Source organism: Anser brachyrhynchus (genome assembly GCF_964034855.1).
Source record: "Anser brachyrhynchus genome assembly, chromosome: 21".
NCBI classification, from domain to species: domain Eukaryota; kingdom Metazoa; phylum Chordata; class Aves; order Anseriformes; family Anatidae; genus Anser; species Anser brachyrhynchus.
This window is the reverse complement of record NC_137714.1, coordinates 8572236-8595222: the sequence shown is the minus strand read 5'-3', so window position 1 is coordinate 8595222 and position 22987 is coordinate 8572236. Positions and strand designations below refer to the sequence as shown.

The 22987-nt window shown below is 54.2% G+C and overlaps 1 protein-coding gene across 2 annotated transcripts in view; it reads right to left on the bottom strand.

Moving 5' to 3' along the window:
• AJAP1 (adherens junctions associated protein 1) overlaps window positions 1–22710 on the bottom strand; it is a 71606-nt gene extending 48896 nt beyond the window's left edge. The window contains exon 1 of one of the 2 annotated variants that reach the window (XM_080564163.1): window positions 22013–22710. In XM_080564163.1, the coding sequence (XP_080420289.1) occupies window positions 22013–22143 (131 nt within the window). In that variant the 5' untranslated portion in view covers window positions 22144–22710. Of the gene's footprint in view, window positions 1–109; window positions 507–22012 lie in introns of those variants that run through there. The other variant, XM_080564165.1, reaches the window with a different exon arrangement.
• Between the last annotated feature and the right edge of the window lie 277 nt (window positions 22711–22987).

Here is a 22987-nt window from a genome sequence, read left to right as displayed (position 1 = left end):
CCGCCGCCCGCCGGAGCAACTTCAGCCTCCAACTCCGGCGGCCCCGCGCCGCTCCCGCTCCGCACCCGCCCGGCGCAGCCCCGCGGGCGGCTCCCCCCCGGCCCCGTACCTGCTTCCCGGGAGCCGGCGTATCCACATGGTCACGTCTCCCGGCCCGGCCCGGCCCGGCCCGGCGGGGCTCACCGCCTCAGCTCTCCATCCGTGCGCGCCGCCCCGCGCCCGCGGCGGCGCTCAGCGGCGGGGCAGGCGGCGCCCAGCGGCTGGGGCATGCCCGGGGGCCGCCCCAAGGCCGCGCAGCCCCCGGCGGAGGGAGGGAGGGCGGCGCTCGGTGCCCGTGCCCCGGCCCCCGGGGCGCTCAGCACCGGCGGGGCAGCAGCGCGCCCGCGGAGGCTGCGCGCCCCATGGGCGGCGGGGGAGGCGCGGGGCTCCGGCGGGCGCGGTGCGGTGCGGTGCGGCTCGGCGCGGCTCGGAGCAGCGCGGCTCGGAGCAGCACGGCTCGGCTCGGCTCTGCGCGCCCGCGTGTGTGTGCGCGCGCCCGCGGGGCGGGGGCGGGGGGGGGCCGCGGCTTTGGGAAGTTGCGCGGGGAGGAGGCGGGGGCGGAGCGCGGCCACTGCGCGCCGCGGAGCCGCGGGTGCGGGCTGTGCCCGGGGACGGAGCCGCCGCCGCCCGCGGACGGGTGCCGGCCGCCCCCTCCCCTCCATCCCGCCCCCGGCCCCGTTGCCCGCACGCGGAGGCGGTCGAAGCGCCCCCGGCCCCGCCGAGCCTCCGCGGCCCCGAGCGGGGCGGGTGGACGCGCCGGGACCCCGCGCCGCCCGCCCGGCCCCCGCGGGGCGGCTCGGGGCTGCTCGGGGCACCCCGGGCTGCGGGGACCTTCCCGGGACCTTCCCGCGACGAGCGGCGGGCGGGGGGCGCGGGGCGCTCCCGGAACCCCCGGGGGCTGCGGGCGGAGCGGGCTCGGCGCGGCCCCGGGCGGCTCCTGGCGGCCGCCGCAGCCCGGTCCTGCGCCCAAAGTTTCGGCTGCTCCTCCCGAGCCGCCGCACAACGCCCCGCCAGCGGCAGCCCCGGCGGCCAGCGGCGTCCCGCCGAGCTCCCCCGGGGCTCCCGAGCCGGGACTTGCAGCAGCCGCCGGAGCTCCGCCAGCCGCGAGTTCAGGCTTTTTTTTTTTTTTTTCCTTTTTTTTTTTTTTCCTTCGTGCTCGTTTAACGACAATAGGACACGAGCGGATGTGTCAGGAAAGGCTCCGGTTATTTTAGGAGGTGTTTCATCATAGCCCGGTATGTTTTCTGCTTCCAGGGGGTGCTGACAGTAAGGAACGGAATTATTCCTATAGCTAGGATACCGAAAGGAAGGCGTCTCTTTGGGGGAGGAAGAAAAATAAGCTGCTTTGGATGTTTGCTGTTCAATCGCTGTAATAAATTTTTGCATGAATTTGGCAATGGATTCCACAAAGCTGCCCCGGCTACAGGTGAGAAACAGGATTGCGTTTTGCCGAGTCAGAGTCAATTCCCTTGCAGGAACAAACCTTCAATGCTCCTCAGTGCCAGTGCATGGTGCCAGCGAGGAAAAGGCATTTAAACAGCCACAACTCACTTTGTACAAAGCACTCACGCCAAAAGCAAGGTTAAATAGAAATGAACGTCTCTGCACAGCCTTTCTGAGTCTCGAGATTTTTCTGGCTCCATATAATCCTGTTCTAGAAACACAAATAGCTTCCTTTAAGCAAGCAAGCCAGATTAAAGGTCACTGTTGTCCTTATGACACCTAACAAGTCCCTGCTCGTTACGCGTGCTCCCAGTGGATCAGCCGCAGCTGCCACTGCAAGTGCTGTAGCTCAGCATCCAAATCCCCACGTTATTTTGGGCTGGATTCCTGGTCAGAGGGAACCTGTTCTGGGAAGGATGAACTCTGAGGAGCTGGCCTGAGGAACAGCTTATCCTGTCAGATTTCAGTTGCACAGAGAGGGCTGTCCCCCCAGCAAACACAGCGGAGCCAGGTGTGCAGAGGTGCCCTAAAGCTGGGGTTTGCTTTGTTCTCCTGAGCGCATTTCGGAGCTGCTGGGGCAGAGTGCACATGAAGGTGCTGACACACCCGGTGGAGCTGCGGGGTCGACGGCAGCTGTAGGGCACAAAGGTACAAATTTCCCCACCTCTGCAGCAAGACCGGGCACAAACCGGAGCTCAGCCCTGCCCAAACTTCTCATCTCCCCGCAGCCTGCGGGGGGGAGCCACGAGACACAGCGGTACTCGTTACATGCAAACCCCGGATTTTGTACACGATGAACTTCATCGCTGCAAATTAGCACGGCAAAAACAGCTATCAAAGCACAGCATCCACCAGGGCACAGTCTTTCTGGAGGCTGTGTGTAGTGACTTGAAAGAGAAACCTCAGCTCTAGTGCAAGCCCAGTGACTTTATCATCCATTAAACCTGGCCAGCTAACATGAAAGACCTCTACAGAGAGGAAGGGAAGAAGGGGCAATTTTCAGTCTCATAAGAGTCTGTTCTGGAGCCTGAGAGATACTGGAGTGCGGTTAAGTAGAAGACGATCAATTAAGACTTAAATAAACCCAAGTGAGCAAACATTAATGAGAGCTATCTTGTATCTGAAACAAATCCTCTTAACTCATCCCCACTTAAAAAAATATTGTTTCCCCATTTGTGCCAGGCGCACGGAGCTGGCGTGCCAGTTGCACGCTCGTGGACCCCTCCTGGGGCAGAGCCACGTGCAGGGGGCTCAGGGCCCAGCGGCACAGGGCAGGCTTGGGAAAAGGGGTGAGAAGTCAGCAGCCTGTGTTTATGTGGCTGTATGGTATTTATAAACGTTAATATATAAATTAGACTTCTAAACATTAACGCTAATAAGGCAAGAAAACCGTGGTAGGGAAGGGAGCCATGCCCTACCCAACAGCTTTCTCTGGCCCCCAGTCTCTTCTAGAGCTTCTTGCCTCTGCCCTGCATCCAAATGGCACCAGCCCGAAATTCCCAATGTTTTTAAGCCAGAAAAGAAAAGATATCAAAGGAGAGTTGAGGCTTTCAACAGCACCAAAGCAAGAATGCACACAAAGCATTTCTATATAGGATGTTATTTGGGCTCAGGGCTGGTTTGAGGTGTTTGAGATGCAAACCTCGTGGGGAGAGGTACCTGGCCAGAGCCGGGCGGCTGGGCCCCGCCGCCGCTGCTCCCCGGGGAGCTGCAGCTGCCGCCCGCACCTCGGGCCAGGCAACACGTGAGGCACTCGGTTCTGCGCCTTCTTAAAATAACAAGCACACAATTTTTAGCGGAGCTTTAAAAGGCAGATTGATGCCAATTGACAATCTTGGCCCTATTTGTCTGGCTCATTTATTCAGCAGCACTGCTGGGGTTGCCTAGCAGTGAATGGATCGGGAGCCGGAGAGAGGCTGCGCGAGGGAGCAGCCCACTTCGGGAGCAGGAAGTGTGAATTATCCCACAATTAAAGTAGGAGGGAAGGAAGTCATTAGCGAATTCATTTGTCTAACTTGTTCTTCTTCGAGTCATCTCACCAAGAGAGTCAAGTTCCTAATGGCTGGAGCCAAGCTCCGAGTGCTGCCAGGCACCGGCTGCCAGGCTGCGGCTCACAGATGTGTGCCCGGCCCCGGGGGCTGCGAGGGAAGAGGGGTTCCCCTGCAGCAACTGCGAGCCCCAGGCTTCCCCTGGCAGCACCTGGGGCACCCCCACCCACCGTGGGCTCTCACGGCTGGGGGCACCTCTGGGTCCTGGTAACGTCCCTGGGCGAAGCCGCCGGGTGCACCGCGCTTTGCTGGTCCTGTTCTTAAGGAGAAATGGGTTAATCTGCCTGGGAGGGGGAAAAAAAGGATGCTGGCCTGGCTACAGTTGCCAAGAAGGAGTGAAAATTGTCTCTTCATACGAATAGGTTGTTGTTACCCATTTCCCTTTCATATGGAAAAAAACATAAGTGTTACTTAGAGATTGTGAAGAAGAGAGGACTATAACGCAATTTCTACCTCCTCCTATGATTGTACTTTGATTTTTCAGACCTGTGTTAACAGGGAATAGTGTTCTGGAAAGAAAGCACCTAGCAGATTGTACAGCCTGAGCGGCTCTTAAGCGACTCTGAGACGTGGATTCACTAAGAAAGCCTCCCGAGGTCTCAGGCTCCTCTGGGGGTGCTGATGGCGCTGCGGGAGGCACAGCCCCGGGGCTGCTCTTCAGATCTGGGAAGCTGGGAAAGAGCTGGGGAGAATTTAGGGGGGCGCTTCTGCCTGCTGCCCATCCTCCGAGCTGAACAAAGACACCAGAAGCCCCTGTAACAAGGGCGTTCTTAGAGCTAACAAGGAAATAAAGTATTTTTGCTTTTAGGGAGTTATAAGCTTTTCTATTTTTTTGGTGTTTAGCAACAACACTGAGGTGCTTTATAGTTCTTATTTCAGGTGCTTGCTTAAAAAACGTATGGGCCCTGGTGGGATTTAGGGGTGGGGTAGTTTGATTCTCAGCTAGCCTCTGTGTGGAGTGGGATGGGATGGGATGGGCAATTTCTCTTCTGAGAAATCCCAGCTCCTTGGTTGGTTAGAAGGTTACACCGACTGTGGCTTCGCCATGGGTTCCCCGGGCCTGAGAGGGAGCTCGGCGAGACGCAGTGATGTGCAGCGAGGTGCAGCGAGGTGCAGCAAGGAGCAGCGAGGCGCCTCTCCCCCATGGCACTGCTGGCGATGTGCGGCAGGAGGGGCTCTACAGGGGGTGCGGGGCAGCTGCAGGGCGCGGAGAAAGAGAGGGACATTAGCAAACGTGCTTGGCACAGCCTGAGAGAGCGAGCTACCAGGTCCGTGACTTCCCTTTGCAGGTTTCTCCATCACTTACAGTCATGTCTGCGGCAGGTTCCCTCCTAGGACACTTGTTTGTACTTGGTGCTTACCTTTGTGGTGGCATCCTGCACGTACGTCCAGCTCCACAGCTCCTTGTGTAAAGACATTTTCCTAAGAGCGGAGACGTGAAGCTGAGCCAGGCTCACCTGCAGCTCTGGTGCCAGAGCACTCTGGTGCCAAGCGTCCCCGGCTGATGAACTTTTCAGGCCCTGCATTGCTGAACATTGTACATACGGCAATAAAATTATAACACTTAGATTCATAAATGTGTGCTTCTTAAACCCTACAAGCATCTTTAGCAAGGCTGTTATAGATTTCTCTTGCTCTGGCTATATTTGTCTCATAAATCTCAGTGGTGTTGACAATTGGGCATGGTTTAATTTTGCAAATCTGAGAAATGATCGGGCCAATTTAGTTCACATTTAAACCATTTATGTTCACATGCTGGAAAGCCTTTTTTCTTTGCTGCTCCTTGCCTAGGGCCCTTATTATCTGCTGGTGCTATTTATCAATGCGCAGCAGGTATATTACACTACGGTCTCTTTCGTAAAGTGATACGAAATAATCATTCCTGTTCCTCTTCTGCTCAGGAAGAAAAGCGAGCCCGACTCTCATGCATGTCAGTATTCCTGAGCTGCAGGATTTTTATATTACTGCAGGATAAGTGATTTAACTCAATAAGCTTTCCTCATAAACGGCAATAGTTTTATCAAATGAAAGGAGGCGCGTGTAAATTAACACAGCGTTGCCATTCAGCTCCATCACTCCAAACACCTGCAGACGGTGCTGAGGGGCCCCATGCCCAGCAGCAGCCGGACGCCCCCTTCCCCAGGTCCTCCTGCCTCGGGCATGTGCCCAAGCCCCCAGCTAGCCCCTGAAGCACATGCAGTGAATGAGCAGTCTCTAGTAACAGCCCCAGACTCTGGAAAAAGCCCCACTCCTCCTCCTCACATGCACATAGCAGCTCCTTATCCCCTCTTCTCAACGCAGGTTTGTCTGTTCAGCAAAGGGATGAGCAGATCTCTGTGCCATGTAATGACACGTATTTGTGCTGCATGTTGGGGCCTCTAGGATGCTGCTGGTTCACTGTCTGAGCGGGGCGCTTCCTCCTCTGGCTTACAGCTAAATGCCTGGTGAAGTGTTCTGAGCTGCCTGCCTGCCCGGGAAGCGCTACAGCAGGCGAACAGTCCGAGGGTGTTTTCCCACTGAGGTCGCGAAGGAAGAAGACCGCACGGAGCTGGGTGCCAGGGGGGAGCAAATCCTGCAGGCAGGGGGTGCAGACACATGGACATCAGCTGCGGGCTGGTGTCCCTGCCCAGCAGAAAAGCACGAGCTGTGTGTTCATCCCAGGAGCTGGGATTTAATCTCAGGAAGGAAAGACAGAGGTGAAAGCTGGAGACGGGGGCAGCCGGCAGCACGGGGCACTGTGGCCAGGGCTGCCTCTGTGACCCCTCATGCCCGTGGGATGAGGAAACCCATCGTGCTCAGCCCTGACCCTCCGGGACAGTTGAGCACCATGAAGGGGATGATTTAGCTCCCTGCCTTTCCTCAAGCACACCGAATGTGTTTTTTGTTTGGCTTTCTCCTCCCCCAGGGACCGAGTTTAATATTACCTTCCCATTAATTTATATGGGAACATTTCCAAATAGTAAACTTCCAATAAATTAGTAATGCTGATCTATAAAAGGGAAAAAAAAAATGGTTTGTTGCAAGTTTATAGCCATGAGGAAGAGCCATGAAAGAGGCCTCCTTAGCACGGTGTGCTCGGGGACGCTGGATGCCCAGGCTGCAGCCTCTCCTTTCCCCGGCCGCCCTGGGGCGAGCAGCCCGGTGGCACATCACCACCGGCTCCTCGAGTGCTTTCCTCCTCTACAAGAGGGCTGTTATCCTCTAGTTCACCAGGCCAACTGTTATTTCGGTGTGAATATGTAATACCTGCAGGGAACTGGGCTTACCTGCTGGCTGCAAGGGCTTTCAGCATCCTTTACCTCTGCCCGGGATAAAATGTGATGGAAGAGAGTTTGTCTCATCGCAGGCTGCTATTGCCCCTACCACTTATAAACCTCTTTTACAGAAATAGGTTCGCAGGACGGACACAGGAGGCTGCTGCAGGGACACACACGGGGACAGCGAGAGGCGACTGCATTCCCCTCCGGGAATTACGCTCCGAAAGCCCGTGGCTCCTTCCCGGAGCCGGGGAGGGCTGCAGGGACGGAGGTATGCCTGTGCGCAGGCTTTGCCTCTAACAGCCACTTTAAATATAAGTGGAGCTGATTGATAATTTTCCCACCGAAGAAAACCGAAATGAAATAAATAACATTTGACACCTGCGGAAGCGACGCTCCCCCGCTGCTCTCGGTCGCAGCGCGGCACCGGTGCGCGCGGCGCAGCTGCTGCCAGGTGTCAGCTCGGCTCCTGCCGGTAATAGATTCGGCGAGGTGGGGATAGAAATCTTGCTCCTTCTGCACGGGGCTCCACATCTTCATTTTTCCGCGTGTTTGACACAAGGTTCAGGATCTGTTCATCACTTGACATCAGCATTACAGGGTGTTTGTCACTCCGTACATCACCGGGAGACTTCCTGCAGCAGAAGCAACGACTTGACGGAGAGAAGATATTGAAGCAAACCGGTCGTGAAATCTGCAATTTACATGTCGAGGGAAAACCTCAGCACGGGCTTCGCCGTCCAGCTGAGTCTCCTCTTACCCAGCAGCAAGACATAATTCCCTGCAACTGCTGGGACATAAACATGGGACATAAACAAAATTACCCTTCGCGTTTCACCCGTTCCGTGTCTGCGTTTCCATCCTCACCACGAAGGACGCGGCAGAGCCTCCAGCCTGCTCCCGGCCCCGCGCCACGGGACAGGATCCTTCGAGCACCTCTCCTCCTGCTCCTCCCTTCCCCAGCCACAGAGGTCGGCCACACAGGGATGTGGAAGGAAACTTTTATCTGCTGTCAAGGCCCCTGATGACACAGAGGAGAGAAGAAACTGCCTTCTATTTTTTTTCTTTCCTTTTGTTTTTAGCGTGCTCCCTCCCCCCCAATATCTCTCTGTCAGAGCCAGACAAGGAAAAAAAGAACAAGAAGATTCGCAGAGACCAAACCAAAGGCGATGAAAAATGAACGAGAAGACAATTCAGCCTGGGGAGTACAAACAAACTATCTGGAGCAAATAGTTTATTTTAAGATGCTAACAAATTTGCTCCAGAGGCCTGTGGAAAAAAGTCAGGTACCATACAGCAATCCTTTCCCTTATTTATAGAATAATTACCATGATTTATTAGCTGTGATCAGAAGTGTATTTATGGCGTGGAAGTTTTCAGCCATATTTCAAGTAATTCACCTCCTTGCAGAACTCCCTGTCGCTGTCATCACAGCTCCGCTTTTTCTTTCCCTTGAAACCTGCTTGCACCACAATTTATAGCTTTGTTTGTGTGAAAAGCAGGTGTCTTGCTCCAGAGAACAAAGGCAAAACAAGAGCTCAAGGATAACCCTGCGCCAGCGGCCACCAGGACAGCAGCGCTGGGCACTGCCTGCGGGGTGCTGGCACCCTCACAGCCCCCTGCCCGCCGTCCCTCCTGCCTGTACCCATCCCCACAGCTCTTTTTTTTTTCTTTTCAGCTTGCTGGCACAGACTGGGAGGGGACCGACAGCACCCAGCCCTCAGAGACACAAGCTCTGCCTTGCTGTCTCCAAAACAGGCAGAAAAAAAACCCTTTATCTCCTATTAGTCCTTTAATACATCTTTGTCCTCTCTCTGCTCTGCTCAGTTTGATAAATATCTCAATTTTCAGCACACAGAGGAAGTAAACGCTCTCAGAATAATACCAAACATAGCAAGTTTGGGAGACTCCCACAAAAGTTTGGCCTCTGCCCTAACCACAGCACCTTTTTCTGCTGCACCTGGGGTCGTTTCCCAGGCAAAAGGTGTCTGTGCTTCAGGTGTCTGTCTCATCGTGTTGCTTCCAGATGGAGCTGCAGAGTTTTATTTAAAGCACTTCTCTGCTCTCACCTTGTCTTTTTTTTTTCTTTCTTTTTTTAATCTCACAACAAAAGTAACTTGTTATTTCCACTTTGTTTCACGCCGCACTCATTCAGCCCTCTGGTACCGTGGGGCTGGCAAGCTGGAGACTGAGTGATCACTTGAGTACCCAGGGAAAATATGATCTCAAAGTTCTGAGGTCCTTACGAGGGAATGAAGTTTGATGCTGCTGGAAATATGAGCTGCTGCAGCTGAGGTCCCATTGCAAACAAATTGATTCTCATCAACTCTTATTTGCTTGCCTACATGGTCTTAAGACTGGCTTATTGCACAGATATCCCCTCCTGCTGTCTCACTTCTCCGTGCTCGTCTCCTGTTAAGGTTCTGCCATAAGCCATCTAGGAAGCTTTAATTCTCTGCCTTTAGAAGGAGATTGCATTTTACCAGCCGAAACGCTGGATTTTATTACGAGGCTGCATCACAAACTTCGTAAGAGAGGAGGAACCCTCCCCTCCTGCCCCCACGCCGCCCTCCAGCACCAAGCTCCCTGCTGCCGCGGGTTCCTCCGCAACCCCAGAGGTCTCGTTCAGGGAGCAGGTACTGGGGCAAGGAGTAAGAGGGGATCGGCTGCTCGGCCCCGCTCCTGCCCCGGTGCAGGAAGCGGCCTCCAGGAGCCTTTCCCTTGTGCCCTGTTACAGCAACTTGTTTTTCACATGTCCAGGACTGAGCACAAAGCCTGACACTAATAGGATTAATGACTGGAGCACAGAAACAGCTCCATTACGTTTGGGGAATGAGATATATCTGGGAGCAGCCAGGATATAATTTGGTTCATTTGTTAAAATAACATGTATAAAAAAGAGTCTAAAGCAAGCCCATTCGAGGGACCTGGGGAAGACAAATAAGAACGATGGCCCTTGTCCCTGATGGTATTTGTTTTCATTAAGTGGGTGGAAGAGACCTAACAGAAGAAGAGAGCTTGATCATCGAGTAACCTTGTTGTCGAGAAAAGTCAGAAGCTTTCAAACAGGAGTTAGCAAAACAGCTCAAAAAACGAAAACTGTCCCAAAACCTAAACTTCCAAGCCCCTCAGCTTCTTGTCTGTGCTCACGAGTCCCCAGGGCTGGGAGTTCCACCCAAAGCCCTCCCCAGAGGTCACCTCCCTGCCACAGAAACGCCGCCTCCAGAAGCTGCTCCTCAGCCGCTGCCCGGAGCCTCCTGCAGCAGAAGGGCGCAGCAGCGGTGAGCTGCCTGAAGGGCAAGGACCCGGGGGAAAGGTTTCGTTCCTCTGACTCATTTCACTCTTTGAGGTTTGTTCAGCGTTTGGTCCCAAGGCACCCAAATTAAGGGGTTTTATGCAGTAAAATAATTCGGAAATGTACGATTTTAGCCTAATATTCTCTGGAAAACTTTCCTGGACATCCAGCTTTCCGTCTGTTTTCCCAGAAGCAAAACCTCGCCATCTCTTCCTCGAGCTAAACGTCTCTTTCCAGCTCCCACCCCCCCAAAACCTTTACCGCATACTAACCAGTCCTACAGAGACTGGCAAAAGGAGCCCGTGGGTGCCCAGCGGCCCCCCTGCCCCGGGGTCTCCACCCGGGACTCGGAGCTGTGCCGGCCGCGGGCAGCGCCTGCCCCCCCGTCCCGCTGTCTCCTCTTGCTGGGACAGTTTGGCTGAAGCTCGTCAGCTCTTCCTCCAAATCGTCTCGGCGATAAAGACATCGGGACCCGTTTAATGACTTTCAGAAACAGGTTAAGCAATGCCTGACCCTTTTGCCTCCCAATTAGGAGTTCTATTCCCTAATGCTTTGCAAGGTCACGTCTCCTCTCCCCATCTCTAATTATTACCCTGCGCTTTACGTCTTCTTTGACTAGCCCAGCTTATCCCCCCATGCGTTCTTAGCCGCGGCTCCTAATCATCCCTATCATCCCTACGCGCGTACACGGAGGACGGATAAAGCACAATCAGAGCCACCCGAAACACGCGTGCTGGAGGCTGCCGGCAGGAATTTAATCAAGGCAGGTGCCAGGGAGGGGGAGACGCCTTCCTTGCTGGCAGGGACAGGATGGGTGCTGAGCGGCCGGGGGCTGCCTGCAGCACAGGGGGCAGATCTGTGGTGGGCACTGCACGTGGGGCAGGGGGTGACGGGGCACGGAGTGATGGAGCACGGGCAGGGACCCCGCTGCCTGCTTGTCCCACCTGTGCCACCGCCTTCCTCCGCAGGAAAACCACCAAGAAACATGCTCTTTTCCCCTTTTCCTTCGGTTCTGGGCTGCCAGAGCCCCGCTGGCCCCAAGCACTTTGTTACTGCCACGGCCCCTCCTGCCCTCGCGGGACCGGTCCCATTAATCACGATGCCAGCAGGTAACGAGAGCAGCGCCCGCTGCTGCACAGCGCCCGGGCGAGAGGCCTCCCCTGCCGCTTACCCCTGGCTCTCCCCTTTCTCCTGCGACACCCGAAGGAGTTCTGCCCTCGTCTTCCCGACAGGACACGGGGCACAGAGACTTTCAGGCAAACTGCCACTGCCCCAGACCAGCTGCTGTCCTGAGGAGACCGCTGAGGAACCCCAGCCCCAGAGGCGCCTCCCGTACAGGGACACGCACAATTTCCCTCCTCTCGGCATACCTGGTGGCAGCGTTTGAGAATCAGACGGGGCTTTCTGGGGTAAATTTGTGCAGTCGGTGCCACAGTAGGGGTTTAGACGTGTTGCTGGGAGCCATCAGTGCCGCAGCCTGGTGGGATGACCCCTGCCAGCAGCAGCTCGCAGGCAGCCTGGGACCTGCTGCCGGGGGCCCGTGTGCCAGCCCCAGCACAACAGGAGCCGCCAGCCCCGAGGGTCTCTCTGCCCCAGCCCTTTCCCATCGCTGTGCAGGTCACCTTCTGCAAAGACAGCAAACCCACAGAGCCAGGGGCCGGCAAGCCAAGGCTACTTCAGCATCCCCAGCAGCGCCCGTCCCACGGCAGCTCGCTCCGGGACCTGTCCTCCCCCGCAGCAACGCACAGGTTACACACAGCTCAACGAGACGGAGCCTCGTCTTCTCCTCTGCCATCTAGTTCCTCTGATACCTGATTTTTTTTTTTGATAAGCTCCTTGTTTTCAGGCATACAGTACAAAACTATTTTTCTTGCACTGAGCAGACAAGATGTTGAAATGTTTTCCTTCTGTGATAACTGGAAGTGGAAGAAATCCTCCCCGCGATTCTTGTCAAGTCAGGGGATCTCTTTGTAGTTCAGTGAATTATTTCATACCCAATGTTAATTTAAAAACAAACAAACCGAGATGAATGCACTCAATACAAGAATTATTTCCAGTACATTTCAGGCTTGTGCTGCTCTGTAAAAGACAGCCATGCAGGCGCTGTGTGCAGAGGCACCCCAACACACCCCATCAGGCCCCATCGCACCCGGGCCAGATCCTGCCCGCTGGGAAGTGCTGGGGCTGGAGCTGAGCTGGGCAGGGGGAGCAGCCCCAGGATGCTGCCACCTCTGCTCGTGCAATTGGGAACACTTACCCTCACTGATACCGCTAACACACGGCCACGCACATCGGGAGGTAACAATTCCTCTTGAGAAACGGGAGCTGCAAAACAGTAACGTTGTTCCACCCGAAAAGAGCGGGAATAAATCAGAAAAGGGCAAAGTGCACGGAAAGGATGAACAGTAATAAAAACGATGTTTAAATGTGCCACAGAGAATTAACTACTTTTTCCTTCATAGCTTCCCTTTCGTGAGCTATCCCTGGGAATCTGCAAATGAAATCAGAATGAGGGATTTGTTTTATTTTCACGCAGCCTGGGCAGGCTGTGGCTGTGCCGGCGGGGATGTGCGTGTCCCCTGCAGGCTCCCAGAGCCTGTCCCAGGTGGCAGGAGCAGGCCTGCAGCTGGCATTCCTGGGCCGGTGTCCTGGCGATGAAGACTCCTGGGTGGTTTGTGCAGCTGCAGGGCTGGGGCAAGCACAGCCACAGCACGGGATGCACCGGAGAAATGCTGCTGTGACCCCGAGCAAGGCACCGGGGCCACCAGGCTGCCTTCATCTCCTGATAAACGCCTGAAATGCTGCGTGCTTATCACATTTGACTCAAGGACTGGAAATAATGCTTCCCGGGGAGAGGCAAACTGCTCAGTCTGCTCGGCTTGTGGGGGGTGAGCTGGAGAGGCGGCCGCACCGCCTGCCCCGAGGGAAGCCAGGCACGGCGCGGCTCTGCAGCCCCCAGCAGTGCTGTTGGGAGCCCAGCGGGGTCTGAGCAAGCCCCAGGTGGACGACAGCAAGAGCAGGACGAAGCAGGGAGCCAATGCTCTCCTCCTCCATCCTCATACATCACCGCATCCCACCTCCTCCCCTCCGTCCCTCTTCCTTGGCCCCACCACGCTCAGCCACTGCATTTGGCACCGGGGGAAACAAGTGTCAGGCCAGAAAAACATCTGAAGCAAACGAGCTCCTGCCCAGCTGGCGATGCTCTTTTTCTCTCCGAGAGGAGACGGCTCTTCAAAGGGCTGGGAAAACAAGAACTTCACCACAAAGCCTTTGCTTTGTCAACCACTGCACCTGCGGGACGCCCGCCTCGGGCAGAAGCGAGGGTCGCACGGCGAGGTGCTTTGTCATCGCACGGCACCGCTCGCTGGCAAGCCAAATGAACGTCACCTTTTCGGATACACAAAATCAATGCTGTCCTATATCCCAGAACCTTTAAACACGAGACAGGCAATTTGTCTTCTTTTATGGTAGGTGAGAGTCGAAAGGAGCCTGGCCAGATTAAATAATCCAGTGGTGGCAACTTGAGGTCGTTTTCATCATATCAATGGTTTTCCTGCCTACAGTAAAAAAGCCAAGCTGAGGACCTAGGCTTGGATGGACTCCTCAATGACATCGCTTTTCTGCAGAGAAGTGGATTTTGAGGAAGATTGCGACAAACTTGAAGCAGTTGCTTAGGAGGCAGCCTTGGTTCTAGGTGCGCGTGGCTTCTGCAGAGGGGCAGGGACAAGCCCTGTCCCTGGGACTTGGCCTCTGTGGACTATTTGCCTACTTTGCCAAGGAGAGAGTGTAAGGCTGGTTATTTGAAACTCTGCTTTTCAATTTCTTTTTAATGCGAAGTAAACAGAGATGGAGTTTTAGAAGATTTCTGTAAGAACATCTGTGGGTGCAGCGGTGTGTAATTATGCGCGCAGCGCACTGCTTCAGTCCTTGTCACAAACCCAGCTCGTAAGCCACAAGCATGGGGGGGGAGAGGAGGAGCTGGGAGTCTGTGCGTTCCTTAGAAATGGAAAGCAAATTTGAGATAACATAAAAACATCATTTCGCATATCTGAAAGCCTTTTGTAAGCACTTTCCAGGAATATTTTACAGCCTCGGTTTCATTAGTAAGAATACTCGCAGAAAACAGATTCTAAGCTTGAATGCTTGTGTACTCGGTGTTTGCAAATGCTGCATTATACATTCGGTTGTAAAACACCCGCCGTGTGCTGTTAGATCACTCCCTCCCAGAAGGGGAAGGAGCAGCGCGTGGCTCGTGGGACTCCCTGGCACACGCGGCTCCGCCAAACCAGGATCCCTGCAAGTCGCTGCCGGCTGGCAGCCCCGGCAGCACTGCTTTTGCTTACCAGGATATTTCTGCAGGTAACCAGAACAGCTCTTGCACACAGCCATGGGCAGCACGTAGGTAGATATTTACCCAGTAAAGGGAAAGAAACGTTCCTGCGTGGTACTTAATCAGCGAGCACGGTGCGATTGCAGCATTTCCAAAGAAGTTCAGAAATAACCGTGGATCCATGCGTGACTGACACTGGCTTTTCACCAGTGATTCAAGAAGACGGAGAGAAATAAAATGCACCAAATACGTAACACACTGAACCACGTGCAGGAGATTAACTGAAACCAGTGCTGATTGCCGCAGCCTCCTGCTCTGCGCTCCCCCATGGCAGCTCCCCCAAAAAACCTTTTTGATCTGAGCAGGGGGATTTGGGGACCGAACTCAGGGTGTGGTTGCACCCCCAGCAGGAGGGGATGTGGGGACACCTCTGCCCTCCCCGGTGCAGTTTTGGGTTCCAGCCCTTCTTCAGCTTTCCGGGCAATTCATCCTTGAGGTTTTTCTGCTTCAGCACGTTGCCAAGAGAGACAGTGACAGATAAAGGAGAACAGCTCCACATAACCTCGATTACCCAAGGATAATGAGGCCCAGTGCACCCTTAAGATATTGGTAATATTTGTATCTATTCAGCTTTTTCAGCACTAAAGGTAACCATTTATATCCATTAAAAGCAGACAACTGGATGGCAAGTGGAGCCCTGCCTGCACCTCAGCCCGAGCTGCCTCCTGACGGGCAGCATCTATCACGACATACCTGCCTGGAGATCTCTGCCCCTGCCTCGTGTCAGCATTTAGCTCCACAAATGCCATTACACTCCAACGAGCTGCTCTGATGCATCAGATTGGGGCTGGCTCGGAGAACCCACCCGCACCAGGATGCCCCGCGCTGCTCCTGCGCACTGGGTGCATGCGTGGTTTTGTGACATGGAGGCTATGCAAATCCTTGGGAACATCTTCTCTCCGCTTTCACAGTTTCCTTTCCAGCACACAAGGCAGCGTAACCCTTGATGCACCCTTGCATGCGATTAACAAGATGCTCAGAAGTTTTACACTTGCCAAGCTGCGAGTCTGCAAGAGCAAAAGGAAGTGAAAGGCTCTGTCAAAACGTATCCAATGGAAAACAGTATCAAGATCACTTTTAATTATGGAGAAAACATTGTTAAGCAGATTAATCTCCAAAACAAACTCATGTTTGATGGTGGCAAGGCACCCAGTTGATTCGGATGGTTTGTACTGAGACCCTCTCACTACCTACACAAACCAGGCCACCAGCCAGCACAAAACTTTTTGACGTGCACGATTAATTTAACCAGATGAAAAAGTCACTTTACTTAGCCTAGGAGAAATAGAAAACAAAATGTATTGGTGTTAATTCCTTTTGTTAGGTGAAGACAGCGTAAGAAATAAAAAACAAAGCCAAAACCACGCACGCTACATTTGCAGATGTATTTCCCGAATAACTAGAGAACTTAGTAAGGAAAATAAGGAACAAACAAGCGAGCGCAGCCGAGGGGCGTGTTACCAATCTTTTCCCTTTCCCAGAGGTCACCAAATGTTTGATCAGCCCTTGTCAAGCTGCTCTCGGATGCGATCCGCTCCTCCCAGGTGAGTGTTTGGTGGGCGGACGGGGCTCGCTCTGGGTTTGCAGCCGGTTATTTGTCAGGGTGCAGGCAGGCACAGCCCCGCGCGCTGATTGTCATTCCTGCAGCACCGCAAGCGCGCGGGCACAGGCAGCCGCCAGCCGGGGAGCGGGTGGGATGGCAATAACAATAATAAGTCTCCTATATTGCTTTCCGCCCATAGAATGTAATTGCTTCTGCAGAAGGAATTAAGCATCATAATGAAACGACTATAAAAAGAGACTTTGTTCTCCATCAACAGATCGCAAACGTCTTAGACTTTGTGTGCAAGGGCACCGCAGCCCCGCAGGGTGAGAACGGCGAGCGTGGGGGCAGCCCCTGGCCCCCCGCGGGGGCAGCTCCGGGGGCTGATCCCCCTGCCCTGCTTTGCCCCCGAGGCAGCGCCCCGAAATAATGCTGCGGGCTCCTGGCCCTGGGCTGCCCGAGGCTGCTGAGCTTCAGCTGGCAGAGGTTGGGTGCACCAAGCGATAAACTCGACCCAAGTTTGCAGGCGCTTTCTGCCTTCCTGAACGCCTCATCTTTTGTTTTATTTCTGGTGTGTTGGCTGCGTTTCGCTCGGCTTGATTTCCGCTCCTGGAAACCTGTATGAGGGTCTTATGAACATCATGTATGGCTTCAGATCCACCAATAAGTCTCCCAAACCTGGAAAGGGAGGAAACAACTTCTAAAAAAATGTCTAAGTAAAATAAAATAAATGATCTGAGTCAGCTGGAGCCTTGCACAAGCAGAGCAGCCCCAAGATTTTAGCCCAGGACTGGAACCAGAGCCTGCTCCCGGGCAGGAGCCGTGCATAGTGCGAAATCGAACTGCGGCTGTCACTGCATCCACAGCCCCTTTATTGACATTCTCGAAGAGCATCTCAGACACGTGTAAACTTGCCCTGCACTCTTCCATCGAGTGAGTTAATCCCCTGGCAATGACCAGGGAAGGTGCAGCTGGCTCTGCTGCCTGGCACGGAGGAGCCGCCGATGCCCTCGCGCTCCCCGGGGCGCAGCCGGGCCAGGGCCAGATGGCTGCAGGAGCGGGGCCCTGCAAACGGCTCACATTTGTTTGGTCTCTTTTCCCTCCACAGCGCACAAATTCCTGCCCGAAGCGTCCTCTTGTTGTTCTCAGCCTGGGTTTTATTTCTTCATTTGTCACACACGCTTGGTTGCCGCATGAGACCTTTGCTAACCCGCCGGCCCTCCACCTCATCAACCCTGATTAGATGAGTTTTGTTCACGCCAGAGGTTCCCTAAAAAAAGGACCGAGAGCCCTGCTCGCTGTTGAGAACTCGTTCAAGCAGTACATTGCCCATTCATAGCCTCCTTGGATGCTGAAGAAGAATCTGTCCACTTAAAACAGGATTATTTCTGGGTGGCAAACCACAAAGTTAATTTGGCTCTAATCCCTTTAAATGGAACCAATTATTTGAGTGCTAATGACTCTTCTGGAGGTCTCTCCCAGTCCGTGCTGGCGAGGGCACTCGCAGGTTTGCCGGCGGAGCAGCCCTTCCTCCAGCACCAGCAGCTGCCACCATCGCACCTGATGCTGGCAGCAGGACCCGCGCCAGGAGGACGATGAGCAGTGACACGAGCGCGCCCGCTCGGGGACATTTCTGCCCGCGGTACGTGCCGCTGCATCCCTCCTTGCCAGCACCTCACCACGCATCCGCAGCCGATCATCCTCCTTAAGGTTAACATCTTTTGCTAGCAGCGTATATTACTTAACGGGTGACAGAATTATTACGGTCCCATAAATTACATCCCAAGGAGTGACTTTGGGAGCGTACTTGCTCAGGACCTTCTGGCCAAGGCGAGCTCAGTCTCAGGATGCCCTTCTCTAACCGCCCTAGGGAACAATTTTTCGCTTGTCTTTTTCCAGGCCTGGGGAACTGCACAAACTCTTTGAGCACCTACAAACGGGAGACGGGCAGACTGTCAGTGAGGAAGAGCTTACGGTGGTGGGGTGGCACTGGTGCTGGCAGCAGGGAGGGCGCGAGGGGGAGGCAGCAGCCACGGGGCTGTGACCGACCCGAGTGGTCTCTGGCCCCCTGCAGCACCCAGCAGCCTGGAGCTGGCTTTGGGGACAGGACCACAAGCAGACCCCATGGCGATGGGGGGCACTGCGCAGGGACCGAGAAGCAGCCGCTCTGCCACATCCCCTCCTGCCGGCCTGGAGTCCCTCGCTGCCCACTTTTAGCAAGGTACAAGAATAAGCAGCTTTAATCATACCGTCCTCACTTGCTATTGCTAATATTATCGTCATTGTGATATTAAACCAGTTAATTCTTTCTCTGAATTTATTTGCTTTTGTTTTTGTACTCCCATGCTATAATTTTCAATTTAATTAGTTTCAGTGTTTCTGGGGGCAACAGGTCTCGGTTTATCTACGCGGCTAATAGCCCTAATTGTTTACCCTTTCTTCAGCAATATCTCATTAACTTTATGGGCCATCATTTCCACGGCATCTCCAGAATTAATTTCCTTACTATGCGAAGCCTGCTCCTAAAATCACCCCACTTTTTCTCCTCTAGACCTGCCTGACCTGGCCTAGGCTGGCAGCTCCTGCAGCGCAGCACGCAGACGGGCAGCCCCTGCCCCCCCTGTGCCCACAGGCAGCCGGGGCTGGGCGAGCGTCAGAGCTGCGGGAGGAAGCCGAGAGGCTTCGGTTGTTTCTCCTGCCGGTGTCAGGTCACAGGGGCAAGAGGAGCTTTGTTCCTCAAAGCGCACCTTGGATATATCTAACCAAGCAGACAATTTAGGAGAGAATCCAAATTGGATCCCTCCTGAATACAACCGTCACCAGCGCTGGGAATCGGCTGTGTCCCTGGGACGTGCTCCTGGGCAGAGCCCCCCCAGCTCTGCTCCCCACCCAGCTGAGCCAGCCACCTCGTAACTGATCGCTTTTCTCCTCCTTTCACACCTTTCTGAGGTTAATCCTGCTTTCTGCATCACCTCTTGCATCGCTTAAAGCTTCACCGGTGCACCTCTGAGCCGGCCACCCCCCTCCTCTGGCTGCCCACCATTTCCCCTTCAGAGTGGGAATTGGTCTACGCGTGGCTGTGGATCCCGCAGGCACCTACACATGGCATTTCTGATAACACGTGGGGTTATTCCTGTTACTTTTAACAGCTCAGATTCACTTTTCCTGTGGCAGAGGGCTCTGGCTGTTTCCCTTGGCTCCAGAGTAGGAAAAACTCGATCTGGGATGGAAAAGCTGGGGGGACTGAGAGCCTCACGGCAGTGCCGGCACAGCCAGGGTGGCACAGAGCTCCTCACCTGCTGGTGGAGCCAAGGCAGGGTGTGCAGGTACCTGGGCTGCCCCAGCGCCTGCCTTCAGACCCCATTAATCGTGTCTCTAATGAGCTTGTGTTCACAGATGAGATGGCTTTGGCCGATGAGACGAATTGCAGATTATATCTCCCATTGATTGTTTCATCCCACTCGAATGATTTGTACCCAGGAAATGGGTCTGAATTCTCAGCTTAAATCAGGCTCGGAGAGCAGACTTGGCTCGCAGAGATATTTTTTTTTTCTGTTTTAATGATTACAGCGAGTTCAGATTTTTTCGTCCACGTTCCCAGCTTCGTGCTGAACTTCTCCTTCAGGGTCAATCCCGCTGCCTTCCTGCAGCCCCTCAAGCTCAGCCCCGTGCCCCCAGCTCCAGGGCAGGACAGAGCAGTGCTTGTGCTCCTGCAGGAGCGATGCTGTGCAGACACCTTCGGTCCCGGCCACAGTTTCCTCACCCCCGGATCGCTTTGTGAGCAGGGCCAGCCAGCCCAGCACCCCGCTAGCCAGACAGCGACCTGCTGGCAGCCACCACGCGTGGACCTGAATTATTGATAGGTACCCAGCTTCCAGCAGAGCCGGTGAGCGCGGCTCCCTTCCCAGCAGGCAGCAGATGGCTTTCAGGAAATTAACCGACCCCGAGCCCCCCACGCCGTTACAGCGGGACCCTCCCACGCACGTTGTGCTTCGCTCCCAGCCCTCCGAGACCTGCCGCGTCAGGGCGAGGACTGCTTTAATTTTTCAGAGCCATCAAGGTGGCTTGGATAAATAGCTGGTGAGGAGCACCTAAGGGAATGAAAAGCGTGTCTAAGCTCCTCAGTCTCTTACAAGGTAATTTTGATAGTTTTGAGACTATCACTGGCATGCAAACTGTATAGGGGGTAAACAAACACACGTACGTACAGCATATGGAGACATACACATGAAGCACAAATTAGCCATATGTCCAAGCGTTGCTGCCAAATTTTATCTTTTTTCCTTTGGCCATTTTATTTTATTTTTTATCCTCCATGGGCTGCCACAGAAGGCGCCACTTTTCTCCACGTCCCCATCACAGCGCCACTTCCTCTCTCTCTTCCCAAGGGCAAGTTTGAGTTGTTCCCTGGCTGCTTCTACTTAAATATTTTTGCAATTGCATTCCAGATTGTCCAGAGAACCAGCATTCCCCCAGAACAAGAGAAGGCGGCTGGGCAGGGCAGGGGGCTGCTGCTGCAGGCAGGGTGGTGACTCCCCAGCACCCTGCCCGCGTGCCAGGCTCGAGCTTGCCCTGCCTTTGAGATGCACCGAGCGATGCCTTGTCGAGCCACAGAAACATGGGCGAGAGTTAACGGGCATGGAGCTGGCGCAGAGATGCGATACGGTTTGGGAAAGCTGGAGGTGCTCCGGGGGCACATCGGAGCGCGAGCCAGAGAGGAGAGCGGAGGCTTCTGGAAGAGAGCCCGCGCGAGGGCGGCGGTGTTTCTCTAACCCCGTATTGACTTTGGCTTCCAGAATCAATTTTCTTTATTAGCTGATGAATCTCTTCAAAAGACTTTCTGTACTGAATCTAGATAAATTATTTAAGCAGTAAATTCTTTCCACTCTAGCACCGTTACAGTGCGGTGATTTAATAGGGAGGAGTAGTAGAGAGGTTTAGGGACAAGGTCACTGCGAGCAGAACATCTGAGCATTAATAGGTTTGCTAATAAGTGATTGTACAGCTAGGAACTAGTGTAAAACAGAAGCAATTATTAAGAAACAGGTATTCAGCAAAATACTGGGATTAGCAGTGAATATGAGGAGCAAGTCATAGGAGACGATAGTCTTAATTATTTATGCAAACAAATTGCTGTGGATGAGAGGAGAGCACAGTATTTGATTTCAGCAAGAGTAGGCACTGCACGCCAGGTAGGGCTGCTGCCTGCAAGAGCCAAGCTGTGCCGGTGGGCACATGCCTGGTGCCTCTGCATGGGCTGCGGGCACCACCATTTGCTAATTGTCACCTAATTGTCACGGGGGGCTGGGTCAGAGGTTGCTCAGCTCCACCGCCTCCCCCAGATCCGCTGCACACCTCTCGTTTGTTTTGCAAATCAGGCTTCACGCGCTCGTCTGGGAGCTTCGAGGCCAGAGCTAACATAAGAGCGAAGAAATAAGAAATAATTCTCCCTTTGAGAATAATGCTGGCTCGCGAGGTCAGAGAATTCAAACATATTTATAGCCAGCAAAAGGAAATGATCGTGTTAAATGGCAGCTGAAGTATGCGGAGACCCGACGAGAATGGCTGGCTGCGGCCATTCATTACAGTACCAGGAAGATAATTACGGAGCAAAGTATTCAGATCCTGGGCATTTTGGACCACAATCCTTCTCAAAAGCCCACTCTGGAGATCAAAAGGCTAATGCATATTTTCTGCAGAACAAAACTGTAAATCAAAAGCTAAGTTCAGGTTTAAGAGGCGTTCTCCTTGGGTGAAGGTGGCACAGAAATGCTGCTCAATGCAGGGACGTGAGACCCTGGGAGCACTGGGGCCTGGGTTCAGCACGTCCTGCCCCAGAGGAGAGCGGTGCTGCCGCCCATGGGGCCAAACCAAGCACCTGGCCCTGTGCTTCCCTGCAAAAATCACACCTCGGCAGCTTCGACCTGGTTCCAATACCCAGCTATACATAGCAAGTTCATTTAAGATGCCCAGACAAAAGAGATTTTGCCACCTCACCTGTGCAAGCACCGTGCTCTTCCACAAGGCTGCAAGAGGCAGGCTGAGGGGTGGGTGCAGACAGGCAGAGGCACCCCCGTGTCTCTGCGAGGGGGCTCCAGGCACCCACAGGGGGCTGCACCCCGGCACATGGGCAGTTTCCTCTTCCTCCTCCTCTTTTCCACCCCTAGCCCTTCTGCCCACGCAGGATTCCAGGGCTACTGTTATCAGGGTGAAGCAGGTTAGGGCTATTCTCAGGGAGCAAAGCCCAAAGCAGCCACTCAGGGACTGACAGTGGAGCTTTCCTGACCAGTTCTCCAAAACGTGAGTGGCCCACATCTGGGGAGATCCCTGCAGCCTCCCAGCCCTGCTCCTCTCCATGCACATCTGCTTCTCCCAGCTCTGACTCCAGTACCTGCTGATGCTTTCAGACCTGAGCTAAAGTTATAGCCCCTCTGCTGAAACAAAAACCTGTTTTCCAGCAAAATCATCCCCTCCATTTGCTATTCAGCTTGTACTTGCAGCAGATCCATATTCAGGACCAAGTACTATTAGTACCTTTGCATTCATTTTTCATGCGTGTTCCATAAACAAAGTGAACACAAACAAAACATTCAGCCAAATGAGGCCAAAGGCACCGCTGTCTCAGTATGATGCACGGCCGCAATTATCACCTTCAGGGAAAGCAGTCCAGCTCCACGCCACCTCCCAGCCCACCTCACTCACCCGCCAGACAGCAGCAGCAGCTCCAGCCTGCCCCAGCTCACGGCTCAGACTGGTTCAAGGCTCTCCATCGGGGTAACAGCCGAGGCAGTCTAACTAATGGAGGAAAGCCACAGTGCTCCCACAGCTGCTACTTTGACTGCTGGCTTAATGCAGCCGTTAAACCCCATTTTTTGTTAAATGGTTTCAGTGGAAGTGAATGCAAGCATTTGACCTGCAAGTACTTACCTAGCCGACTCTGAAATAGGCAGTGTAACTGCTGTCAGCTGGGTT